General features: G+C 38.0%; 1 protein-coding gene across 7 annotated transcripts in view; it reads left to right on the forward strand.

The window, feature by feature from the left end:
* The window catches only part of IGF1 (insulin like growth factor 1), a 77,033-nt gene extending 49,621 nt beyond the window's left edge, over nt 1-27,412 (forward strand). For 5 of the 7 annotated variants that reach the window (XM_062203021.1, XM_062203025.1, XM_062203019.1 and 2 more), the window contains exons 3-5: nt 5,557-5,738; nt 7,236-7,287; nt 21,236-27,412. In XM_062203021.1, the coding sequence (XP_062059005.1) occupies nt 5,557-5,738; nt 7,236-7,287; nt 21,236-21,261 (260 nt within the window). In that variant the 3' untranslated portion in view covers nt 21,262-27,412. The remainder of the gene's footprint in view (nt 1-5,556; nt 5,739-7,235; nt 7,288-21,235) is intronic. The other 2 variants (XM_062203020.1, XM_062203023.1) reach the window with 1 other exon arrangement.
* Nucleotides 27,413-27,984: the final 572 nt, after the last annotated feature.

Raw genomic sequence — 27,984 nt, forward strand, 5'->3', positions numbered from 1 at the left:
GAGCAAAGTATAAAACAGGTCATTTATATATATATGTGCCTATATGTATATATGCATATTTTCAAAAACAATTCTAATTTCAAAATGTTTGACATCAGCTTTGATATTGACAATAATAAATCCCTTCCTATGTGTCTGAGTATATATGATTGCATACCTATGTTGCACTAAAGGTATAATGATAAGACCAATAGGAACCTTCTTTCCATACCTTTACCAAGTGCATAATGATACATATCTCAATAGTTGTTTTAATCTATATATGATTTCCATCCAATTTTTGAAAGGTAAAATGTTGACTCTCAAAAGGTCTTAAATGAAATGGAAATCCTATGAATTCAAGAAATATCACTCTTTCAATGTATTACATTTTGGAACTGGATAACAGTCTTATCACAATTTTCCTTATAATAAGAACTCATGAAAGGAGTCTTGTTTTTCATATAAAGCTATCAAATTGGAAAGTGATTTTTTTTCTTTTTCCACAAAATAAAATCACAATTAAAATACTAAAATGTGGACAAATTTAAGATTACATCTCACACAATTTTATGCTACCTTCACACACAAAATTATGTCAACTGAATGCATTATGAGATAAGATGGTATACAGAAAAATATTGCCATAAGAAGTTAAACATTTGGAGTTTGTAAATGTTCAAGGTGTCTGGAGTTCTGAAATAAGGCATTGTGAAATAAGCCTAATTTTCTGACACCTACAGATCTTAACTATGATATCTGCTGTGTAGTCAATTCTTAGGTAATCAAAATTAAATGCAGATAAGTTTCTCAATAGCTAATAATCCTATTGGTCTCTTCTATGAGACTCATAATTAAGAATTTTCTAGAAACAGCCCCCAAAACTCAACTTGATTTATCTTACCTTTTCTTTCCTGGTTTGAAACAGTTGATCCATTTAGGAACCCCTTCCTGTTAACAAATTTCTAGAGAATAGTTTCACTACTCAGAAACCAAAGAGTTACAAGGATATGTCATCACAACCCAGATGTATCCCTTTTTGGAAAATGTTTGCATATTTCATTGTTTAAATGCTAATTCTGCAAATTGATGTCCCTTCTTTCCAATGGTAGAGTTAACTAAAGGAAAATTTTCTCAATAGCAACAGGGGAGGTTTCAAAAGAAATTAAATTCAGAAAGAGTGTGCCAACTGCAGTCCCAGAAATTTATAAGAAAAACAAGCATATAAAGTACTATACTTTATATAGTACCAGTGGAGGTAGGACCATGTTTACCAGTGATGGATGACTAGAACTCTGCTCTAGAAGCAATGGCCCTGGTTAAATCTCAGTTTTGCACATTTCTCTTCAGAGATGGAAGGGAGAGGGTTGTTTGCAACTATGACAAAATGTGAGACTCAGCTAATTGATATGGTTTTGATGATGCCACAGTTCTGCCCAAAACGCTTATAACTAGCAAGTTTGTCCTAAAGATTATTGAATTACTTCACTGACCATGCATTATTTAAAGGGAAGTGCTGTTATTATAGAAGCCAGCTGCTTAACCATTGGAATTTTGTCTGTTGGCCAACTTTCAAGATTCAGCAGGGCATTCTGACTAAACATTATGTCTACTTATAGAAGAATCAAAGTCTGGATTAGGTGGTGGCCAACTTGTCTGGTAAGCAATCTTTAGTCTACATACTATGAAACCTCTGAAGCAAAACTACTGACCAAATATGTATATAAATATATACATTTTCAATGTCAAGTCTTTGTCAGCAAGAAAAATTCTGTGGTATGTTTGCAAATCTGCTCACGCTAGCAGGTGAGTAAGCGTGTAGACCCTTTATAGTGCCAGTCGAACAGAACTCTGGCACTGTATCTCATTGTAGAAGAGACTCTTCAAATCCTGTGTCTTTTGTTGCAGCACATCTCAAAACATAAATAGAAAACAAATTATCACTTTCTGAGCTAGAAAATATGAAAAGCCTTTTCTTGAAGACAATGTAACTGTAGTAAATATTTAGCTGAGTTTTTCTTCTATCTCTTTACTTACCATAGAATCTTCAGAATAGAAAGGACCATGGGAATCAACCACTGTATTCAATTCAGGTACCCAGTGCTAGGAACTCTGAGCATACCTGCTTCCTGCAACAGAGAATTCACTAGTTTTCAAGGAGATCTGTCCAATTTTTTAACATTTTGAATTCAACTTATCAGAAATGGTTTTCTTATATTAAGCAAATGTGTTTTTAATTTACATATGATTCTGCCCACTGAAGCAAAATTACATATTGATTAATTAGCAGTATTTTAAGGCAAGAATGGAGCAGTTAATTGCATCTCATTCAAAAACTAGTCAAAATGACTATAAATATTCTAGAGATCACTAAATACTTATTTGTGTCAACATTGATCCTGCAGTAAACTGTTTTATTGCCCAATAAAACACAATGTATAAAGTTTCTTATTTTAGCCACTAACAATAAATATCTCTATTGTGGTTCTAGAAAAAGAAGTAATATGAGGCATTTGAAGATAAAGGACAAAGCTTTGACCCTTAATTGTGGCCTCTCGATTGATGAGAAAGGGTTGTTTGTTAAATATCTTGATGTAGAACCAGAAATCAAATCTATAGAACACTTCAAAGGATGAATTAAACTTTAAAAAGCAATAGGTAAACACTTGTTGTATTCATATATTCCCAGTGAAGTACACGGAGTCCATTGAAGATACTATGAACAGAGAAAAACATCTTTCTAAGATTTTGGTAGCTAGATAACTGGCCATTGTATTTATGGCAAAATCTAAGCCTATGTATCACTACTTCACTCTTTTTTAAAAAATCTGGACATAAGATAACTTTATGAGACATTACAGAAAAGTCCTACAATTCTTGATTCTAAAATTTATCAATCTATGAACTAAAAGGCACAGCTATTTCACACACTGTGCCATTTTGAACTTAGAAGTCATCTAATAGAGGTGACATCCAGATGTCTGGTGGGTGCTATTATATTTCACTGTGTTAATGATTGCTCTTTATTTCACAAGAGGAAATAGACCTGTGGTGAGTTTCATGGCTGTCAGTGGTCACCAAGAGAGGAATATGTAATACATAAAAAAGTCCTCTTCATCCTAAGATGAAGGCTGATGCCTTCCTTCTGTAGCAGGCGGGAAGCTTGAGCACCTATGGGAACTCAGAAGCAGGATTATGTGAGAGTTGCTTGAAATGGAAATGCTAAATAGGTCCCAGAATCCCATAACCTATCCCTCTCTATTTTCAACCCATGAGCATGAATTTTGAAATCTGTTGTTTCTGAGTTAGCCAAGCTTGACAATTTCTGGCACCATTCCTACGACCCCACCCCCAAACATCAAATTACTCTTCTATCCTCAAAAAATAAATCCCAATTTCTCATTAAGAAATTTGTAATTTCAACAAGCAACAGTCATAACCTGTTGAGGACTACAAGGAAAATTACTGCAAAGAAGTTCAAGCCCCCTTTTCTTTCCTCCCTACCCCCAAGAGAAAATCCAATGTCTATCAGCTTTCCTTGGCTGGCTAGTCACTTAGCAAAAAGTATGTAGAAGTCCTTTGTGGATTATGAAGAACCAAAGAGCCATCACAGCCCATTTGTGTCTTTGTTCTAATTTATAATCCCAGGAAAAGATTATCAAAACAAAAAAACAGAAAACATTGTTTACATTGCTCAGGGGACCAGCTGAGTCTTCGCTTGCCAGGGCCCGGCTGGCGAGCAGAAGCTAAGTTGATCCTCCAATGGCAAGTGAAAGTACTGCTGAGGCTCCAACTTTGGCCAGCTGCTCAGCCCCTCTGAAATCCCACAATCATGAGGAGCCCACAGCGTTTTGGAGTAAGGCTAGAGAAGGAAATCTACCACAGATATCACAAATGAAGCTTTAGTTGCTACCTCCAACTGCCCTAGAAATGCCAAGAAACCTGCCTTGCCGGAGGAAGTAGCCACCAGGCTCTTGTGCCAAGTATCAGGAAAGTATTAGCTTCTTAGGAGCTGCCATGAACGGCAGGCCCTCTGAGCAGGGAGGCAGCCAAACTTGGTAGGAGGCCATAACCATGATTTTGATCTCCCCCAAGGAGAGAGTTCAAAATATAGATGAGAATTTTGACTTTCAAAACCCTATCCTTAAATTTGGTGGCATTATTATATACATATAAAATATATGGTTAAAATATAATGCTTCCTCTGCCAGGAATATATGTCATATTCATTAAGTGGATTCTTCTGGATCACTCATTCACAATTTTTTTCCACAAAGCCTGGACATCAGTGGAGAAAATCCAGGCCTCCTATCTCTCAAAGGAGGCAAGGGTTATGAGAAAAGACCTAGATCCAGTACCTTTAGCCTTGTCTGAGCCAGAGAAACTTCATTTTTGTCTGTTTTATATTCTAGTGTATATGTGAGATTTGGTTTAACAAAAATCGTCTTTGAAAAAAGGCTCCCAAATAATTTAGGAGCATTTTAAGTTCCATGTAAGCTTGTTTTGCCCTCTCATTTAATTCCAAAGCCAGGAAAAGTGTGCCCAAAACAAAATTAAACCAAACCAAAATCTACTTGCCAAGTAAAGAGGCCTAATTGATTTGCAAATATCAAAAGAAATTTGACTCCTGTTTGCTCTGAGCAATCAGAATCACGTGAAAGAAGGGCATTGATTTCAGTCTGCCTCAGTCTTAGTTGTTAATTTATAGGAAAACCAAATTGATCGTTCAGATATCTCTGGAGTGATAGGAAAGGAAGTCCTCTCCCATTCTAAGTTTATGGATGTAGCCCATAGTAATGTTGCCTGTTCACAGACCACCTAAGATCTTAAAAAGGGATATTTAGAAAAACGAACCAATGTTTATTTAAAACTTATTATGCACTGGGTATTGTGTTAACCACTATTCATAGATTATGTCATATCACTCTTACAAGGAAGATATTATCATCACCATTATAGAAATAGGCAGAAAATGAGGCTTAAAGTAGTGAAGTGCTTATTCAGACTCCCACAACAGGCTTGACTCCTGACTCCATCAACAGCTGCATGAATGGCCTTGCATGCTGAGGTTCAGTTTTCACATCCGTAAAATGAAGAGCCATTTCTAGACTGAAAACCTCTTGGACATACAATCTGATCTTACAGTGTAGCAGTTCAGCATAAAAGCAAACATTTGAGCTGTCCTGAATATAAACACTATGCAGATTTGCTAAACATATTTTCTTTTCATTAATATTCCTAGCAGCCTCTTAATTCAGACAGTACATGAAGGAAGACTAGAATTGAGCATGCACAAGATCTTTGCCTATAGGTTTCTGAGAACTTGGGGAAAATTAACACAGCGTACACTGTGAATGAGTTAGCACTAACAAGGGTGGTACCAACTACAAGAGACCCACAGAAGTCCGGGTCTGTGGAGTCAGGAACTGTTGGGGAGGCTTCAAGAGGAGGTTGAGACATTGGAGGTGGTGGAGGGCTGCTAGACGAGGGGGGAGCTGAGGCATCAGGAGCTAGATGGGAGACTCTGAAGACAGCAGATCCCCTAACATCAGGCCATTCTGCGTTTGATTTGTGCAGACAAGCCCACAGGATACGGCTCCAGCAGTCGCAGGGCACCTCAGACAGGCATCGTGGATGAGTGCTGCTTCCGGAGCTGTGATCTGAGGAGGCTGGAGATGTACTGCGCACCCCTCAAGCCGGCAAAGTCAGCCCGCTCCGTCCGCGCCCAGCGCCACACCGACATGCCCAAGACTCAAAAGGTAAGCCCCGGGAAGGATCTAGCCATCCTCAGATGCTCTCCATAGTATAGGTGTGGGTAGGCCAAACTTAAATTCTGCCCATGGTGTCCTGGCTGACAGCAGAAAATAATTAAATATCTCCATCCCCACCAAAGCCTTCCCTTACATGGCCAGCACTTTGGTCACTCCACGTGGTACCTTCGAACTTCCACTTCTCTGGAAGGTCTGATAGGTGGAAGATGGTGGAAAACAGTGACTAAATGTGGGCTTTGTTATAAAAACTGAAATATTTGGTAAAATGGAAATCTTGCTTTCACAACTCACCAGCTGAGAGTCCATTACCAAATATTGTAATGTATCCAAGCCTCAGTTTTATCTATAAAATTGAGATAATGATAACATCTACCATATCAGGTTGTCAAAATTCAGTTAATGTGTACATTTTAAGATGCTTTTCATATACCTGCATAGTTGGACCAGTGTTAACATCTTTCATAATTGTAATTAATAACAAAGCATGTGAACTTTCAAGTTCTGAGATTGTGCAATGGTGCAAATAAAAAGTCTGACAGGAACGATTCAAAATTCACTATCTATGGTAAATTTAAAACAAATATCAAAAATAGAAATTTCCATTTAACTATAAAATGCCTAGAGATTTCTAATGATCAAAATCTGTAGGCATCTTTTTCTAAGGGTTAAGCTGTAAGCAGAGCTTGGAGGTAACATCTATCATATTAGGACATAAAATGTCCAATGCACATGAGTTTATTAAGTGAGTGAGTAAAGAATGGAATAATAATTGCCTAACTCAAGTTTTACTCATTAAGTAGAAAGAATGAGAACTAAACAGAAGGTGAAGGAAGAAAAAAAGAGAAGTGAAGATGATGAGTAAGAAAAGGAAAAAAAAACTTATTTAGGTCTCCTTGGGGACTCTGTTAAGAAAAAAAAAAAAAAAAAAGGAAAAGAAAATTGTCAATGTGTGGTTTCAAATTTGGAGCCAAAGCTCATACTGAGCAGAAACCAAGAAGTTCAGAATGACACCTTTGCTGTTTCCTGGTCCTAAACCACAGCTGAGACTAGAGGAGGACTTCAGTGACTTAGCAGAGATACAACCCCAGGGAACCACCCCAAGTGATGCAAGGGGACTGGGCAGGACCTGGTGCATAGAACAAAGCCAATGGTGAGTCAGAGAGCTAGGACCCCAGAAGAAACTTCTAGGTGGACACCACTGGAAAGGGTGCTTGAAGGGGCGAAGACAGCCTCATTCTGTCTCTTCTCAAGTGGCCCAGTGCCTCTTAATTTCTAGTAGGGGTGGAGGTAGATGGGTGTTAGTGGTGAGTCCCAAAGTTCTGGCATGTTGGGTCCTATGACTGAGGCCTAGACCCCTTCCAGTGCCATTCCTGTCTCTCATGTCATATGGAGCCTGAGCATTCTGGGATGATTCAAAGTCTTTGCCTTCGGGAACACCACAGGAACCACCTTTTCTCAATGCAATTATTTTTGTGATGTTTACAGTATCAGCCTCCATCTACCAACAAGAAAATGAAGTCTCAGAGGAGAAGGAAAGGTGGGCCAAAGAATCACCCAGGAGGGGAAGAGAAAGAGGGGAAAGAAGCAAGTCAGCAGATCAGAGGAAAGAAGAAAGAGCAGAGAAGGGAGACTGGAGCTAGAAACTGAACACAGAGGCAAAAAAGGAAACTGGAGGAGAGAAGGACTAAGCAGACAGAGGCAAGGATGATAAGAGAGGAGCGAGCAGACAGCAGTAAAGCAAAGCAGGAAATGAAGACAAGTAGGCCTGATGGAGCTAGATAGTACACTGAAAGAAATGAAAGTAACCTGTTACCGAATGGGACTAACAAATGTGGGGAAAATTGAAAAGAAAAATCTAGTACCTAAGAAAATCCAAAGAAAGACAGTAGCAAAGATGAAAAGTAAAAATAAATAAAAACTATAATAGACATACTCTCTCTCCCATCCTTCCCAAAATACAATTAAAGAATCAAGATTAATTTTAATATTTAAATGCACTTTAAAATTTTGTATGAATCTGTAATGGAAGAATTGTCCATGTCAATATATGTTCAGAGTTAACTATTAGCCCAAAATTCTCAGCAAGACTGAATTGTGTCATAGAATTTCCCAGATTTCCTTTCCTGCCATGTCATTGGAGGCTGCATTTCTGAGTCAAGTCCAAGGTTTAGGCCAGAGGGCATCCAGTATTTGCCGAAAGGCCTGTCAGACAACATTTCAGAGAAGGTTACTGAACTCCTCTCCCACCCCAACTCTTTGGAATCAGATATAAAAGATGTGTAAGTTTGCTAGGGCTGCCATAACAAAGCACCACAGACTAAGTGAATTAAACCACAGACATTTATTTGCTCACAACTTCTGGAGGCTGGATGTCCTAAACTCAGGAATCAACCCCTCCAAGGCCAACAGGAAGGATCTGTCCCAAGCCCCCTCCTCTGTTTATAAATGGCCTCCTTCTCCCCACCACTCCTCTCCCTTTCCTTCTCTTTCATGCATATCTTTGTATCCAAACATCCTCCTTGTATAAGAATGCTGATCAGATTGATTCAGGCCCACCCTAATGACCTCATTATAACTCAATTACTTCCATAAAGACCTTGTACTACAGTCATGTTTTGAGTTACTGGGGGTTGGGTCTTTAACATGTGAGTTTGGGGGAAGGGACCACAATTCAGCCCATAACAGAAAACTTCTAATGTCTGATAGTAGCCTTTTTATTGCATCTCCTAGAAATTCCCTCTATCACTCCACCACCCCACATACACAGAGATCTAGATTTTTAGATGTGAAATCCTGAGTCTCTGAAGTTTTGCTCCATAAAAACACTAGAACCATGATATGTTAGAGCTGGAAGAGATATCAGAAAGCATTGCATATAATCCCTTCATTTTAAAGACAAAGACACTGAGACCCAGAAATGAGTAAAGACATACTTGGGTTCTTGGCTGCTCTTCTGGCCACCAGACAATAGCACATAATCAAAGTCAGTCAACTAAGAAAGAATTCCAAAATGAACAGAGGGGAAATAAATGGGCTCTTGAAGCTTCCACTAGTTTGATATTATTACACCAGAAGGAAGACAGTGAATAATTGAGAGTAAATTACTGGATTTCCATGAGGATAAAAAAAAAAAAGCTAAATAGAATCACAAAATTCAAGTCTCCTCCCATCCCCTTTATTTATTTAATCAGTGGGATTAAGGTCCTCATAGATAATAAGGAAAAGTCTCAAGATCATCCAAATCACAGATTATAAGAACTGAGAAAAGATGCAAGATAAAAATACTCAGCCAATCAAACGCTTGAGGTAAGAAGACGGCAAATCAAGAAGTGAAGCATTTCATCCAAGTAGCCTACCTAGAAGACATGGTGTTAAAGAAAAGTCTTTTCTGCCTGGTCATTCATGCACCTGCCATTGTTTCCACATCAGGATCACCCTTCCTTCATGATTCACTGAAAACCTAGCATCCTTTGAATATAATGGAGATGACTGAGGCTCATGAGATCCAGGAGTAAAAGATCAAATCATAATCACATCAAAACCCTCGATGAGAGCCAAGCCACTGCTCCTGTGGTTGCAAAGTGGATCCTGGATTAGAGAACAGAAAGACAAAAGCCAGGCTGTTAGCTGAGCCCTTTTGGTCAGCTACCTTTTTTTCAGGAGAGGCTGAGTTCTCATGAGAAGACATCTATGCTTTGGGGTGAGATACAGGCCAATACCTGCTGCAGCCATCACCGTGGAGTAGCCTGTAAACAGATGACTCTTCAAGGGACCACAGTTCAGCAGAAGAATTAAGAATTTGTGTCTGGTAAAAGGATTGGGAAAACTGTAATTATACCAAACTCCATTCAAGAGATAAAGCAAAAGTGAAGGAAGGAAAGAAAGGAAGGCAGGCAGGCAGGCAGGCAAGAGAATGTTAAGAAATGCATAACTTCCACTCTGTGCATTAAAACACACTTCTTTCTGGAAGTTATTTTGTCAAGTCTAAAGCTATAATGTTGAATACCTATAGGACATTACTGAATAATATGAAATAAGGAAACAGGAAGAATCTATTATTGTCTTTCCATCTCTTCCTTTCTAGTACCAATATTCAAAACCCCAGAGATTCATGGCATATAATGACAGGTGGGTAGGTGGGTAGATGGATTAAATGAAATGATATAGGCAGAAGAATAATTGTAGAAAGATATGAAAATTTGCATAGCTGAAATTGATTTTTCTCACCTTAATTAGGATAGTGAGAATGTTTTCCTGAAGTAAAGTGAGTATTAATCATGTAAAATTTCAATGCCTCAACTTCAACTGTTTCTCTTAGGGAAAATTGATGATTGTATATAAAAGTAATTGGAATAGATATGGAATTATGCTGAAATAAAATTCCTGAAAAAATAGTTGTAATTGAGCAACTACAATGTACAGACCTCTGTACCAGGTATGAAGGAGAGTTATGATCATTGGAGAGGCAGAAAAATATAGTCGATAAGAGCCCTGAAAGTTTTTGCACTGACTGCCTGAGTTCAAATCCTGGATTTCTCACTTATTGTGTGTGTTTGGACAAATACATAAGTTACCTGTGCCTCAGTTTCATCATAACAATTGAATTTATAGTGATAACACAAGTTAATGTGTATGCATACTTGTGTATATGTGCTTATAAGGGTGCCTGGCACATAGTAAGCACTATTAAAGTTTTACTAAGAATATTTTAACAACTTTTGAAAATTAGAGCCATATGAAAAAGAAATCAGCTTTCTGAGGTTAAAGCAGATGTCCTGTCACAACAAGCTTAGAGCCTATGCTTGCCAATATTTTTTGTTGCTGTTGTAGTGGAGTTTCAAGTATAGGATAGGAGAAGAAGAGAACTGGATGACCTAAGACCCCTTCCAACCCAAGAACCCCTGGTTCTATCAATAATTCCAGTGTTACTGGTAGGTTAGCTCTCCCATGTGAAGCTCTATTAACTTTTACTTCAGGGTCATACAGTGAACTTTGAGAAAACCACCATTTTTCTCTACCAGTTAAAATCAAATGTAATATGTGTTTTCATTTCATGGTGCCTGGGGAAAATTTAATTGTAGCATGAACTCCAGCTATTGCTAGTTTTAAGTGAAATTGCCAAAATAAATAGAAATGTGGAATATTTCCGGGCTCACACAGCTTCCGGGACACTTCAATTTCTAGGGCTGCTGATCCAGTGCCTTTCACAAGAATTTGATTTTTCAAACGTCTCTTGAAAACAAATAAAACCTCATATAGCTTCGAATGTGTGTACTGTTAGAATGTAAGGGTGGAAAAGGATACATAAAATGAGCTCCCAAAAAGCACTGATCATCTCTTTCCCCACCAACCCAGAAATAATGTATGCTTAGGTACTAAATTTTGTTGTTTCTTTGGTCATAAAAGTCCAGTATTATGCATGGGGGAAAATGAGGTCTATTCTCGCTACTTGCCTATGTGAAAGGAACAGGGTTTTTTTTGTTTGTTTGTTTGTTTTTGTTTTTGCAATATTTAGGAGATAACATGGAGTTGACTTTTGATCAAAGGGCAAAGTTGATAGTCTGAAGTTAAAGTGGAAGCCTTTGGTGGCAATGAAAAGATTAATAGTTTCAAATGAAGCAGAATATCTTTTTATGGAGTTCAGAATATCACCCTAGAATTCCTCAACTGAAATATAGGGTCCTCAAAACTTTTATAGAAAATGCAAATTGTAAAAAAAACCTGTGTGTGGATTTCAAAAAAGTTTTTGCAACAAAATAAATTGATCTTTGCATTCTGTCTTTACATAAACTTTCTGACACATTCGTATGTCTGCTTTGATGCTTAAATTCCAGTTAGTAATTCCACTGACCTAATCAAGTCTACTTTTGAGATTTTAAAAGATCTTTTATTTAATACTTTCTTTTTTCTCATGTTAATGTGCTATTAATACACAGAGAACAGATTCAATATTAGTTATCAATAGTTGATACATACACTTCTATGAACATAATCATGTTCCCTTACTCCCTGATTTATTTATTTATTGAATGAGAGAGAGAGAAAAGGAAAAGCACTCCCATCTGCTGGTTCACTCACCAAATGGGCTGGGCCAGGCAGAAGCCAGGAGCCAGGAGCCAGAAATCCCATTTTGGGATTATTCAGGAGAAACCGAAGGATTTCTTTGTCCTCTCAAAGGCCCAAGTTCTAGTCCTGAATTAAATGTTACTGGGGAAATTAAGGAAACATTTTCAGAGGGGCAAGAAGAACTTAGTTTTCCTTCCACTGTGCCTTCTCAGGATCCAGGGCTTTACTTACTTCCCATCTGATTTACAGAGAGGAACTCTCTAGATCCTTATCTGTAGATCCCAGTAACTTTCCCATAGAATCAATTAGCAACTTTAGATATTTCCAGGTCTAACTCATGACCCATTACAACCAAGGATCAGTGCATCCATCCCATCTTCCTTCCATAATTCCTGTCCCTACTTCGATTAGAGATTGGGATTATTGATAGAAGCACATCACTTGCCTCCTCCACCACTATCCCCTTTCTTAACCTCTGTCTTTCTGTATTCGCTTTGGCATGTGGCTTCATTCCCATTGGGTCACATAAAGTAACACATTTATTTGAGCAGGCACATGTTATTATCACTCTGGGGAAAAAAAAAAAAAGATGGCACTAACAGTGTCTTCCTTGGTTCCTTTAACCAGCATGGTCAAAATTTCCATAAGAAGATGGGATGTTAAGGGCAAGATGTAGGGAAGGCTGGGCATGACAGCAATTCTTGTCTCTAGTAAAATAGCCCCAAAGTTCCCGGTGAGAAACCCAGATGTTTTACATCAAACCCAAACTGGTCAAGTAACCCAAGAGTCCACGATGGGATTCATATGCCAAAAGCTTGAATAGAATTCTGTGTAAAATCTACAAAGGCTCTCATGGAGCTTTCTATTGAGCCAACACTAAGAGGTCAAGTAATTAAGGACCCACCAGTCCTGCCATCTGTGAAAATGTGATGTGCTATTTTCACAGCTGTAGATAACAATTATGGCAAGACAAAAATCCCACATGATTAGGAGTCAGACTATGGCAGGTTGAGCATTGGGTAAGGATTCCTAGTCAGTTGACAATTGTTCATTGGATACATACAACCTTTATTTCATGCCACAAGTTTGTGGCATGTCTGAACAGTGCATGAGGCATTGCAGGAATAGAGGAAATTTATTAAACCAATAAATGCATAGCATCATTATTGTTATTTTGTCAGTATTGGTTGACCTAGGTCACTATTGAGCGCTGTGCAGCATCTGTATAAATAATGTTTGTTTCCTTCTTCAAAAGAATGCTAGGATGGAGGTAGAGGTGCTTTTGGCACAATTATAACAGTTCTGATTTTTAAAACTGTATGCACACATGAACTTGCTCCACTTTCTGTCTTGGAAAAGCACTGGCTGGCACCTTGCATGTTTACTTTTATATGCTGAGGCTCCCATCAACCTCAAACAGATGCAAATCACTTCAACTTGTCATAGTGTTATTTTGTTCATCCTAAAAGTTCAAGTAAGCCTTCCAAACTTCCAAAATTTCTCTCAATTCAATGAGGAGAAAAATTTCAAACACAGAGTTTGAATGTTCTGCCCAGATTTGTCATACACACAAAGAATGAATAGAAGAGAGCAACACCCTTTCCTACTAACCCTGTGAACTCATCACTATTGCATTGAAATAACACCAGAAACCCTGGGCCTCCCATCTCCCAAGGACACTGTAATATTAATTACAGCACACACTAGTCTAAGTAATTCTAGCATCAGCAGTATGTCAGATGGAACAATGCAATTTTGGAGGCTTAAGAGAAAAAGAATAATCAAATCCAGTTTTTAGGTAAGAATGTGCTGAATCTTTAGTACATATCAGTGAAATTACTAGAATCTGGTGTTTCACTTTTTTAAATACCACAACAGTTGAACCTTTCAGCAATCCTCAAATCAATTCCCTTTGGGACAGATACTGCACTTAAACCCTTTTTAACTTAAAAATATAACACAAACACAAACAGCTAACTAAATAAGCTGCCCATAAAAATCAATAGTCTAAGCAGCCCTGAATTCTAACATATTTTACAACATCCTTGGAGATTACAGAAAACAATATGAATGTCTCTTGCCAGCAAAGGAATGTGCCCTTCAGTATTTGTTTCTTTTGTTTTCTCCAGGCTCTTAATTATTCTGGTGGTAGTTTATTACATCACAGGCAGAAATAGTTGAAATAAAGCCAGGTGATATCTTTTAAAGAGTAAGAAAGTTGCTAAATCAGGATAATCTTGGAATAGTGATGGGATGAATATGTTCCATGATTCCTGGGGATTCCTAAGGGTGCATCAGTTACTAGAAACAAAGAGCTCTACTTCTATTCCTGCACTCGAGGGAATGCTAAAAAACCCAACAAGTAGTGACTGTCTCTCCAAACTCGGCCACAGAAAGAACAACACTCTAGCACAAAAAGTGTCCTGACAACAGTAACTATTTTAAATAAATAGATATAATAGCCAATATTTATTAGGCACATACCCTGCAGTAAGGGTTATAGCAAATCACCTCACTAAGGTAATCACCACCATAAGCCTATAGGTAAACACTATAATCATACCTATTGTACAGATTAAAAAAAAAAAAAACTCAGGCTGAGAAAGGCTAAATATCTTGTTCTGACAAGTGTCCAGTTCAGAATCTAAACTTGAGGTGGACACCAGTGTGTTCATTATTCCCTGAACCCCCTCCTGCATTTCTTAGTTGATGCTTACTACACCATAGGCTAACGCTTGGAAGTTCCAAGACAGGAGGGTGCTATTTGTCTTTGTACAGAATGCAAGAAGAAGTAGGGGGCCTGCCTAAAATACTTGCTGTTGACCTGAACTCTAGTTCATCACTACTGCAAGAAATTTAAATCAATTTAACAAGCATTTCCTGATTTTCAACTTTGCTCAAAGCACCCCAATTGGGTCTGGGGAGTGATGAAAACATGCTACCTACCCTCAAGGGATTACCTTTTGGTCAGGAGACATGCAGACTTTACTCTCCAGTACATCAAGACTCTAACAAACATAGACGCAAAAAGGACTCTGATAGCACATAAATCAAAACAGATTCACATTGCTGACAATCAAGTTCACAAAATGTGTCTAACTCCAGAGCTGTGGAAATAATATGCACTCTTAAACATACCTATAGATATCTCCCTTATGCCAGCTACATGTGCAAAGGTTATCACATTCAATCAGAAGAACGCCACGAGGTAGGTGGTGTTACCCTACCCTTTCATTTTTAAAGAAGAAACAGTGTAGTGATTGTCAAAGGTCACACAACTCCTGTGGGAGATAAGGTACTGGAATACATACCAGATGTGTAAACACAGGTCCTCCAAGAAATAGAAGATGAGATGAGATTAAATTAGCAAAGGCTTCATCAGAGGGGGACTGCCTGTGTGAAAGGAAATAGGAAAGGGCACAGGGAGCATGAATTAACAGTCAGATTGCAAGGCTGAGCCAAGTGAAGGAGAGAGGGAGAGAAGGTTGGGCAGAAATGTTCTAGACTGCTAAGGAAAGTTGAGTAAAGCTACCAGGGAGTCTTTGAGCTGAAGTTGGCCAATAAAGGAATGCTGGGTCTTCCAGGAGTGGGTCTGCTTGGTATCCCCATCATATTCAGTCTTGGCTTGTACTAGTGGCCAGCCATCTTGGGCCAATCCACCAAAGCCAAAGGACAGAGTCATATGGGAGGAGAGAAGGCAGAGCAGAGAGTCACTCCTACAATGACCCACATGAAGGTAGTTTTCAGAAAGCAGCATGAGACTGGACAGACCGACAGTGTGTAACATCACTTCAAACCTTTCACCCTTTGTTACAGATGCAGATATACACGTGGGGAAGACAGACCTCTCCAAATGTGCACTTTGTCCTCTGGTTTTAAGTCACATCCCAAAGTGCTGAGGAGATTGCATGACATTCACTCTCTTTGGCTCCCAGAGATGAGAGGCTGACCCAATTCTCCTGGAATTTGAACCTATGATTCCCTGAAGTAAAGAGATATCAAAATTGATACTAAGACATCTAAATCATTCTGTACAATTTCACATGTCTGCAGGCCAAACCAGCAAAATAGCTACAGCACATCTTTTTTAAGAGGCTAAGAGCTGCTATCTGGGCCATTTCTCCAATCATCCACTGCTCTTTTTCCAACATCTTGCCCTTTTTGGGAGAGAGTCAATGCTAAATTTAGCACTTTATGCTATACAATAGGCTGCTAATGTTCCGTGCTGAACAGTATTTTCCCAGTATTTTTATTGGGTGCCAGGCTTTTCCTAGACTTTATATCATACAATGCTTAACTTGTTTGGAGTGGGTGGAGATGGAAACATAGTCTATTGAAAACATCACCGCTTCCTCCCTAAATTTAAAGAGCCTATTATCTTCCTTTTAGTTTCAAACTCCCGAGCAAAATCTCAAAAAATTGGTCAAAGAGAAAAGAAGGGGTTATAATTTCCAAGAGGTTAGCTTGCTAATTGAATACTGTGCTACTAAACCTCTATAAATAATCATACACAAGGGACTCAGCTCACAAAGGGAGGGCACCTCCAAGTTTAGAGACTTCTACCCACAAAGCACTGTCTTACCCTCTAAACCAGCATCTACCACCCATTGGGATCATGGATAACTCATTACATTATCCACTATTTCTACTGGAAAGAGATTTGGGCTCTGAAGCACCCGATGTTGTTTTATCCCTTGAAAAAGCATTATAGCAGAGTGGCTAACTGATGAGTTCTGGAGTCAGAAGGAATTGGCACAAACCCCAACAATTGTCACATCTTCACTGTAAAAAATTCTTCAAGTTGTTTACTCTTTCTAAGCTTTAGATCCCTTAAAATTCAAATGGTGAATACACTAGTATCAGACCCTAAAAGAACAGTGAGGTTTAAATAAAAAATACATGCAATTGATCATGCATATAGTCCACAGCACGTAGTTAAGGGTTGAAGCATTGGGAAGTGTTGTTTTTGCAGTCCTAGGTCTATCAAGAAATTCCTATGTGACCTCAAGCACATCACTAAGTCCTATTGAGCCTTAGCCTGTAAATGGGACTGATGTGGATGACATCACAAATCATAAAGACTCAGTGAGATTATTCTTCAAATGGGAACTCACCTGAAATGTTAAGCAAGCTTATTATTTTTGTTATTAACTTTCAGTGAATGTAATCAAAATGTTCGTAGATAGGTTTGCAGAGGAAAGCTTGGACAGGACAAGTATGAGGAAATAATAAAAGAATGCAAATGGCCTCTTCTGGGTCTTTTCCTATCTTCCTGAATATCTGGTTATACGTATGAATACAAAACATGCAATAATGTATGTCACAAACTAAGCCCTTCCCAGACTTATTCCCTAATGAGTTCTTTAATTCTTCCTTCAGAAGGAAACATTTCTTAAATCCCAGTGAACTGTACCAACATTTTTTTGAATACTCTTACCTTCTCTGGTGTCAATAGGAAAGAGTATTTACTCACTACTGTTTTCCTTTCAAAAAACTGTCTAGTTGCATACTAGAAACAGCTTCAGCTGGTTTGTTTGTCTTGGACAGGCTGTTGAAGTGAAAAGTTTTTGCTTGGCTGAATGTGGGACAGTTTCATAACCCTTCAAGAAGTGCACCGAAGGTGGGTGCCAGCTCTGACTCTGACGACGGCTGCTTCTAACGCGCCTCTGCTTGCCACCCATTGTCAAGGGTGGCGGTATAATTAAGACAATGAGCAAAGCAACAGATGTAACTGAGACCAAGTCCCTGAGTGCTTTTGTTTTGTCACTGTCATTGTCTGTAACAAAGAAGTGACATGTGAGAGCCTGGGAAGAGAGCCAAATGCAAACCAGACAACATCCCAGCTGGTTTTGAATGGCCTCAGCTGTACGTGTGTGTGCATGGGAACCATGCTACTTGGAGCAGTGTCGGCTCCACTCAACTGAGTTTCAGCCATCACCTGCTGTGATGCTGAGACAGACCCAGAAGAAATAGACCAGAGGATAGCTCTGCCAAGACCTTACACTTTATACCTTCTGCTCCAAGAGAAAAGAAATAAGCTCTCTGTTGGGGGACAGCAGATAAAATCTACATTGTCAGCCAATCTGACCTCGGTTCTTTTTGCTACAGCCTTCATGAACTTGAAGATGAAACACAGACAGTAACTGAATGTTTTCTTCTAGAAATTTTAAAGTACTTCAGCTTCAGTGGAAAACTAAAGATTAAACACCTTGTGAGGCTTCCTTTTCATTCGTTGCCATTTCATTCTTTAACATTTTGGGAAGTTTGAGCATTCTAGATTCTTAAAAATCTTTCTTTATCCCAGTGTGCCCCTTACAGGGGGAAAAAAAGGTAAAATTCAAGTCAGTGTGTTTCTCTACCTGTAAGTTGATTTGGTCAGCAATTTGGCAGAGAGGCAGTATACTAATAAATGTTGTTGTAGAACTTTGCTGAGCCATATCCCATCATCAGTTTCCAAGGAGAATCCAACAATATTTCATGGAGTTTGGAAACAATACTGATCCTACTCTCTGATCCCATATGCCTTTCTTCACTTTTTCTAGAGGAATACTATAAGAAAGCAGAATGAGATGGAAGATTAGGAACACAAGTTTACTGGTGGCTTAGTGGTAAATGCACAGCAATAAATACATATTAACTGCACTTGTTGCATTTGCAAGTTAATTTGTGTGCTATTTCAGGGAGAACTATTGTCACCAGATGGCATTTCAAAATATTTGATACGGATGCCCACTTTCTTTTGACCAGGACTTTTTTGCAGTTGTCATTGAGCTAGGTATTTTAATACATGTTTTTACACAGTGATGCCATCTTCTTTCTAGTAGGTCATTAAAGGATATTGCCCATCAGTTCACAAAGGGCTAGCTACCTTTCATGAAGGACTTGGAGAGAAGTCTAATGTTTCAGGCAGAGCTGAAAAACATCACCAGATCTCTGTGGGTCGGGGACCATAAGTATTATTTCCAAGAAGTGGTAGTTGATTTTCCCCCATTTACCTTAGTATTAAATCTGCTAACTCTGGGTCTTAGACATGAGTAATCAAAGGTCTCTACATATGTAATAATTTTATGCCTTGGAGGGGGAGGCCATTACCTTAGCCAGAGGAACAGTTGGGAGATGCCACCCATCATTGTGAGAGCTCTTGTTTTGATCTTAATAAAAGCATGTTTTAGGAATAGGGATACTTATTCCAGGAACCTCATTATATACAAATAATTGTCCATTATGTCTTCATATAGAAGGCCTTTTGGCTAGAGGTAAACCTTAAATGTATTCCTGTAAATGCAATTTTCTCCTCAATTTTATTTCGTATCTCCTTATATCCTAGATACTTTGCTATTTAAATGTATACAAAGCAGCCGGCGCCGCAGCTCACTAGGCTAATCCTCCGCCTGTGGCACCGGCACACAGGGTTCTAGTCCCAGTTGGGGCACCGGTTCTGTCCCGGTTGCTCCTCTTCCAGTCCAGCTCTCTGCTGTGGCCCGGGAAGGCAGTGGAGAATACCACAAGTCCTTGGGCCCCTGCACCTGCATGGGAGACCAGGAGGAAGCACCTGGCTCCTGGCTTCAGAGCGACGTAGCTCCGGCTGTGGTGGCCATTTGGGGGCTGAACCAACAGAAGGAAGACCTCTCGCTCTCGCTCTCGCTCTTACTGTCTAACTCTGCCTGTCAAAAAGAATGTATACAAAGCTAAAATAATTATAGGACAAGTATAATAACTTAGTTTTACATGTCATGAGGGGATCTTTCAGATTCATTCATTCATATAATTCATTCTAAAGATATTTATTGAACACCTGAAATAACCCTGGCACTGTTCTAAACATTGAGACTTCAACCTTCAGTGAACAGATAGGTATCTGCTCTCACAGGATCTGTGTTCTGAACAAAACTCAATATTCCAAACAACAGCATTGTTTGTTGATGAGTAAATGGAACATCAGTGCAAGGAACCCAGGATTTTTAGTCCTGGAATGGTTAATGCCCAATAAAGTTGACATAACAAGAAGAGGAGGAAAAATGAGCAAATAACCATAGCAGCTACTGCTACTACTAACACTGAGTATGCAGCGCTTACCATGTGCCAAGCCTATTGACGTGCTCTCGTATATATCAGCCCTTTCAAATAAATAAGTATTTTTTAAAAAACATGGAGGAGTTACACAGAGAGAGAAAGAGAGACAGAGAAAGAGTTCTCCCATCCGCTGGTTCACTCCCCAATTGGCCGCAGTGGCTGGAGCTGTGCTGATCTGAAACCAGGAGCCAGGAGCTTCCTCCAGGTCTCCCACTTGGGTGCAGGGGCCCAAGGACTTGGGCCATCTTCCACTGCTTTCCCAGGCCATAGCAGAGAGCTTGATCAGAAGTGGAGCAGCCGGGTCTCAAACCAGCGCCCATATCGGATGCCAGCACTACAGGCAGCAGCTTACACCTCTATGCCACAGCATTGGCCCATAACCCTTTCATTTTTAATCCTATAAGGTAGATACTATTATTATTCCATTTTATGGATAAAGAAGTGGAGATACAAGAGATTATCACCTGCGCAAATTTACATAGCTAGAAAATGGATGAGTGAGGATTTGAGCTCAGCTCAGGATGTCTGTGATTTCACAGACTCTAAATCAGTGACTAAACTTCCTGATATTCTACTTCTCAAACTCTGCCTCTCCCCACGGGGAAGCAAAGATGAAAAATCTTTTTTAAAAAAATCAAAACAGAACAATCTATGATAAAACAGAAGAGGCTGATCCCAGAATCTGATTCATTTTTTTCTCCCTAGGAAAAGATGCTACAGGCCAGAAGGCTGGATGTTGTAGTGTCCCCTTCCTATCAATTAAGCTGTGGGAAAAGTGCATCTTTGTGTGAATATAAAGCAATCTGTGGTATCCACGCCAGGGGTACATGCAAGTAGCCTGAGTGAGGTTTGGCCAAGTATTAACTAAAGCCCTATCCACATGTATATATCTTTCTCAGAAAAACCAAAGCCCAGGGGTCTCTTTTAGGTTGACTGGTAAATCATAAGATAGGAAAGGTTGAGCCCTAATGTTAGAAATGGATGGGCTTAGTTACATAGAAGGAATAGCACTATTTTATAGCACAATAGGATGGTTACAGTTTACAACATTTTATAATAAAGATCAAGAAGAGAGGGATTCAAAGGTTCCCAACACACACACACACACATACACACACAAGAAAAGATCAGTATTTGAGGGGGGTACTCGCTAATTACCCTGACTTGATTATATCATGTTGTATGCATGTGTTGACTGATCACACTGTACCCCATGAGTGTGCTCAATTACTATGGGTCACTTAAAAATAAAACTATATTTTAATAATTAAAAAAGCTTTTTAAAGAAATAGATCGGTATATAAAACCTCATCGATTTCATGTCACTCTTTCTCCTTTATCTACAGGAAGTACATTTGAAGAACACAAGTAGAGGGAGTGCAGGAAACAAGAACTACAGGATGTAGGAAGACCCTTGAGGAGTGAAGAAGGACAGGCCACCGCAGGACCCTTTGCTCTGCGCGAGTTACCTGTGAAACATTGGAATACCGACCAAATAAGTTTGATGACATTTCAAAGCTGGGCATTTCCCCCAATGAAATACACAAGTAAACATTCCAATATTGTCTATAGGCGTGATTGTTCAAAGCTTTGCACCTTGCAAAAATGGTCCTGGAGTTGGTAGATTGCTGTTGATCCTTTATCAATAATGTTCTATAGAGAATACATATATATCTTAGTCCCTGCCTCTCAAGAGCCACAAATGCATGGGTGTCGTAGAGATCCAGTTGCACTAAATTTCTCTCTGAATCTTGGCTGCTGGAGCCATTCATTCAGCAACCTTGTCTAAGTGGTTTATGAATTGTTTTCTTATTTGCACTTCTCTCTATACAACACAGGCTGTGTGTTTATGGTGTTTAATAGTCATCTTCATCTATCTCCACCACCCCTTTCTTAATGTTTTTATTTACCAAATTTGGCCTCCTCAAAAGCAGCAGCAAAGTAGCACACCGATTCTTAACCTGCAAGATTTAACCTGTGGCATTTGTACCAAATATAAGTTGGATGCATTTATTTTAGGCACAAAGCTTTATTTTTCCACATCATGCTAAAAGCTTAATGCAGATCGTTGTGACTTTGAGGCCAATCATTTTTAGGCTTATGTTTTAAACATAGAAAGTCAAACTCTCAGTGGTTCCCTCGAATGATGAGTTAGAGTGCAACCTGATTAGTCACTTCTTTTTATTTTTTTCCATATAGAGCACTATGTAAATTTAGTATATCAATAATACAGGATATATCAAACAGTATGTAAAACTCTGTTTTTTAGTACAATGGTGCTATTTTGTAGTTTGTTATATGAAAGAGTCTGGCCAAAACGGTAAAAGGTGAAAGCAAAACAAAAGGGAAAACCTGGAGCCAAAGATAACACAAGGAGGAAGGGAAGGAAAAGTCCATCCATTTGGGAAAGAAGGCAAAAGGGTTCCCCCCACCCCCAGTTATGCTTTTCAAAAATCCGCTGATGCAAATTTGCTTGGCGAGACCAGAGAGGAAGCCGTGGAATGGAAAAAGCAGAAGGCCAGGAGTTTTAACAGACCTGGTTTCTCTGTCTAACCGAAGAAACAAACATCTGTCAGCTCCACCACGGACTCGCCACTGTGTGACCTTGGCCAAGTCACTTCGCCTCTCTGTGCCTCAGTTTCCTCAACTGCAAAATGGGGGCAATACGTCATCTACCTACCTCAAAGGGGTGGCATGAGGATTAAAAAGTTGAAGCTTCAGACTTTCACCTTGTGTTGCTTTGAGGGGATAAAACCAGAGCCCTTGCTTGAGTTGCTAGGATGCAGGAATTCTTTAAACCCATTCTCAGCCTACCTAGAGACTAATTAACCAAACATTTCTGACATCCCAATTCTTGTAGGTGAAACCATCCCACTGCTAGTTGTTGATAGCTCACAGTTCACTCTCTTTTAAAATGCTTTTAAAAATAAATTAGAAACATTTGATTTTGAATTCTACATTTGGATTTGTGAATATACAAATACGTGAAGATGAGAATAGAAGAGAAAAATGGGAGAAACCAACAGGATTCCTACCAGTGAAGTGGTTCTTGGTTACTCCATTTGTTAGCACTCATAGAATCTTCCAGGCAGTTACTATCTATCTAGTAATACCTCTTTTAGTGTTGTAAGTGACATTCTATTCATTCTAAAAATCAGTTTTTCCTTCTTTGTAGGCAAGAAAAGAAAATGGTCCAAGATTTAAAATATTGAAAGCTACTCTCTTACATGAACTTTACTCTTTGGTTGTATCCACATAACTTTAACAAAAAATTTTGTTGTCGTTGAAATGTGCTGACCAGAGGTTACTGAGAAGCAAATTTCCTTCTCCCCTCCTATTTGTTTAGAAAGGTAGTCCCTAGCTCTGTGTGGATATGTCTTATCAACTGATAATGGGTGTCAAGAAAATCCAAAGGGTGAGGATGGCCCAGGACGGCCTAAAAATGTTATCCATGTACGGATCACGATTTTGTTAGAACAGAATCACCTAGCATTCAGATCTTTTTACTGGCCTTAGAACTTCTTGGGGAAAAGCATCCAGGTATGATTATTTCATGCAAATTTTATCCTCTATGTTCTTGGAAAGTATATATGAAAAACAAACAAATAACATCTTTGGTTTTCTACTCAGTAGTTCACCTCAAGGTTCAGAGACCATGAAAAAGAAATGATTTTCAGGATCTCTATGGAATGACAAAAAAGAGGCCCTCGTTTGTGCACCAGTCCTGTTCAGTGAAGTAGCAATGAAATCTCAGTCCACTGCGTTATTTGAATTGAGCACCCTGGGCCTGCTGACCAGTGTGGTCATCCTTATGAACTAATGCCAAAGAAACTACATCATTTTCACCCTCTGCTTGTTTGGCAGATACATGTATCCAGTGGAATAAGATGCTGCCCCACTTTCCCCATAAAGACACTTTTGGTTTTTATTTCTTGTTCCCAGTATATACCTTCTAAAACAATTTATTCCCAACCAAACTTTGAAGTCAGTCTTCTGCAGATTTATGATTTCCCTGACAATTCTACAAGTGTCTATGACATTGTACTCAATTAACTGTCAAAAACTCCCCCAAATGAGGAAAGCTTAAATAGGTGATGCTATGGGATCCTTCTTAACTTTTTCCCAACACATAATCCTCTCCAACTGGATCACAAATCAAATAATTAAAAATTCAGTAATTATACCAGCCCATAATTATTTCCATGTAAATTAATAGTAGAGGAAAAATTGATATGAACTCTGAAAATCAATTGACCACTATATAGTGCAGCAAAGTGACCTGGGATTGACAGAAGTGAGCACTTAAAATTTCTCAACCCAAAACTAAGTAAGTTCTGCTTTAGAATTATGTTGGTTTAAATTTTAGAATGGGAAAATTGCAAGGTGTTTATAAAAAGACTCTAAATATTGCTAAGGATGAGCTTTCAATTTAAAGCTTAGTTTCAATGTAATTACAACTACTCAATACTTAGGTCAAATTTCTGTTCCCACTTTCACAAGTAGTATAAAGTATTATTTGAATATTAAGATGAGGCACCTCCTCTGAAAAGGTTAATGCTTCTCTTCACTAGAAAGTACTCTTCTAGGGGTAAAGAAAAACTCTCAATACCTACCCTACACACACACACACACACACATTCTAAGAAGAAGTCACTTCCTTGAAAATCTTATTAAAAACAAAAGAGCCTGGCCTCCCTTGAGAATCCATCCCCTCCTTGGAATGTCAATGTTTGTGTAGATGAAACCATCCCATGCATGTGGTTCCAGGGTTTCTGTTACTAGTTTATGCACTTGGGAAACTGCTTAGAATGGAAGATGTAGCACATTTTGCTTTCCCATTTATTGTTTGGCCAGCTATGCCAATGTGGTGCTATTGTTTCTTTAAGAAAGTACTTGACTAAAAAAAAAAAAAGAAAAAAAAGAAAAAAAAGAAAGCATAGACATATTTTTTTAAAGTATGAAAACAACAATTCTATAGATAGAGGGCTTAATAAAATAGCATTAGGTCTAGCCACCACCACCTTTCAACATTTTATCACTCACAAGTAGTGTACTGTTCACCAAATTGTGAGTTTGGGGGTAGAGGGGCAGAAGATGGAAATTTGTAAAAGTTAGAAGGCTCCATTATTTTGTTGGCTCTCCAACTCAGCAAAGTAGCAATATATGATCCAATCAGAACACATTGATCAAGAGCATGGAGTATAAATGGGAAAAAAAACCTTCTAGTCAAATGGCAGAACTAAACAGATGATTAAGTTGTTATTGATTGTGTATGTGTGTGTGTGTGTGTGCGCTCTCTGCTTTAAAAAAAATATTCAGCAAGTGAAGAAAATTAAAACAAAGAGAAGAACATACAAAGATTCATCTACTAGAAGCAGCTTCTGCCACATCCTACTTGGGTACTCTTTAGTGTTCACTGGTTTGTAGAACATGTTCTCCCTTCACCCAAACATCTCAAAGAGCAGTAGCTCTCCTATAAAGCAATCACTGATCTCACTGGGAAATCTTGGAAAGTATTTCCTTATGAGGTGGGAGTTATCTACTGAAAAAGAGAGAGAATTTATGAGAAATTGTTGAAAGAGATGGCTAACAATCTGTGAAGATTTTTTGTTTTCTGTTTTTGGTTTCTTTTTTTACCTTATACAGTCTTTATGAAATCTTAATGTTCAAAATGACTTGGTCCTTTTCTTCTATGTTCATATTGGAAGGAGGTATAGTAAGTTAAACCCATTTAGACTCTTTAACCTATAGGCTAGATAGAAATATATGTTTGACTTGTTGAATCAGACTATTTAAAATGTTTTGCTATTTTTAATCATAAAAGATTGCACTAATTTATTATAGCAGAATCTGTTTGGCTCTCCTTATAAGAAAGACCATTCCCACTGAAATCACTTGGGATTTCCCATTAATGTTTTCAAAAGATGAATCTGACCTATGCTATGGCATCATTTATTTTAAAAACAGAATTGTGAGCCTTTGTGCCCCTCCCTGCAATGATCATGAAATCCCGGATTTGAGGGGAAAAACCAAAAGGAAATTTCCATTGATTCTTTATTATTGTTTTTTTTTCAATGCTAGTATTTAATCCTATAGTACGTATTTGCTTATTGCTATTTTAATATTCTATAAGACTTTCCTGTTAGATATTAGAAACTGATACATAGATATCATTTTTGTGTGATTTCTATTTTGAAAAAAAAAAAGGAGACAAAAAGACTGAAGCTTTAACTATGTATGGTACAAGATAAAGATATCAACTTAAATAATCAAGTCCTGACTGGAACAATCCTTTTCTTTCTTCTTCTTTTTTTTTTTTTTAATTTTTAAGGAAACCTCTCATAGCTAAGACAGAGGCCCAGGGAATTTTTGAAACTGTCTTTATTACTCCTCCCAGTCCTTGTTTTTTTAGTGTCTGCCTCAGATTTTTGTAGAGGGCTGTCTAAGCTGAAACCCTAAAATTAAAGGAACCTCTTTATAAAAGCATGTATTGTACACCATTGCCTCTTAATGGATGATGACATTGATCTTGGACATGGTCCCTCTCCTTCCCCATTTGTCAATAGTCATTGATATCATCTTCCAAGGGGAAACAAAAACATTTTTTAATTTAAAAAAATGAAAGAACACAAAAATACAAATGTTATTGCCCAACTGAAACACAAGCTAAGATGGAAATAAAGTTTTTCCTACTTAATAACCCAGGCTGAATCACCTATCACCTTCAAAATGACCTTTCACAATCCTTAGAATTTGCTTTAAAACAAAAAATTGCCCAGACTCCAAAGGAAATAGTATTCATTTTCTTTTACCCAAAGTGCACTGATGCAAAGTAGAAAAAAAATAGAACTCTATGATCCCTTCCAAGCCATCACTGACCCCACTCACCTACTCATAACAAAATTGCTTCTCTTAATCCTTTAATCTGATTTTGTTTGGATATTTATCTTGTACCTGCTGCTAAACACACTGCAGGAGGGACTCTGAAGCCTCAGTGTCTACTCGTGTTTCTTATTTGTGTTCATGTATCATTAAAATGTCTATTCAAAATATCAAAAACTTTCATGCAGCTTATAATCAGTTTACACAAATTCCGTGTCAGATCTCTTTTTACTGAGTTGATGAACTATGAGAATTGGGATTACATCATGTATTTTGCTTCATGTATTTTTATCACACTTGTAGGTCAAGAGTGATAAACTTACAGCCACTGAATTAATTTTCCCTGCTACTTTGAAACCAGAAAATTATAGGTCATTCATTATATACATTTTAGCTCAAAAGCATATTTTTATTAAATTAATTCTGATTGTATTTGAAATTATTATTCATTCATTTATGGCAGAGGAATATCAATCCTAATGACTTCTAAAAATGTAACTAACTGAATCATTATCTTACATTTACTGTTTAATAAGCATATTTTGAAAATGTATGGCTAGAGTGTCATAATAAAATGGTATATCTTTCTTTAGTAAGTACATTAAAATTAATCATATTTGATTAACTGGTTCTTTGGATAATGTTGGTGTAATGTGTCATTTATTTAGAATTTCAGTGTTGTATAGTGCTTTCATTCATTAGAGTCATTGCAACAAATAAGCATAAAAGTATACTCAGAAAAATAAAAACAATCATATACCAAAATGGAGGTATCTTGAGGAATTTATAGATATTTAAAATAAATGTTTCAAAGGACTTGTACAAACGAGGTACAAGTAAGAAATGTATGAATTATATATGCATTGAGAATGAAACAATCTTAAGTAACCAAGCCCACTCACTGTAACCCAGCAGTGTGTTAAAATCCTTGACACAAAGTCTTTGGGAAAAGATTTTCATCTCAAAAGATCCGAACATATCATAAAACACAAATATCACTTAATATACTTCCATATCAAGAAACTTTATAAGAATGCGAGCTGTCAACACAGAATTTATATTCAACAACTAGCTAATTCTTTACTAGATAGATACCAAGAATATCAAACTCATGGTAGCATTTGTAGAAGTACAAGGTGTAAAAATGAGCAAATCCCCCCCTCTCATATATATATATATATATATATATATATATATATATATATACATATAT

The sequence above is a fragment of the Lepus europaeus genome, chromosome 10, assembly GCF_033115175.1.
Source record: "Lepus europaeus isolate LE1 chromosome 10, mLepTim1.pri, whole genome shotgun sequence".
In the NCBI taxonomy this organism is placed as follows: domain Eukaryota; kingdom Metazoa; phylum Chordata; class Mammalia; order Lagomorpha; family Leporidae; genus Lepus; species Lepus europaeus.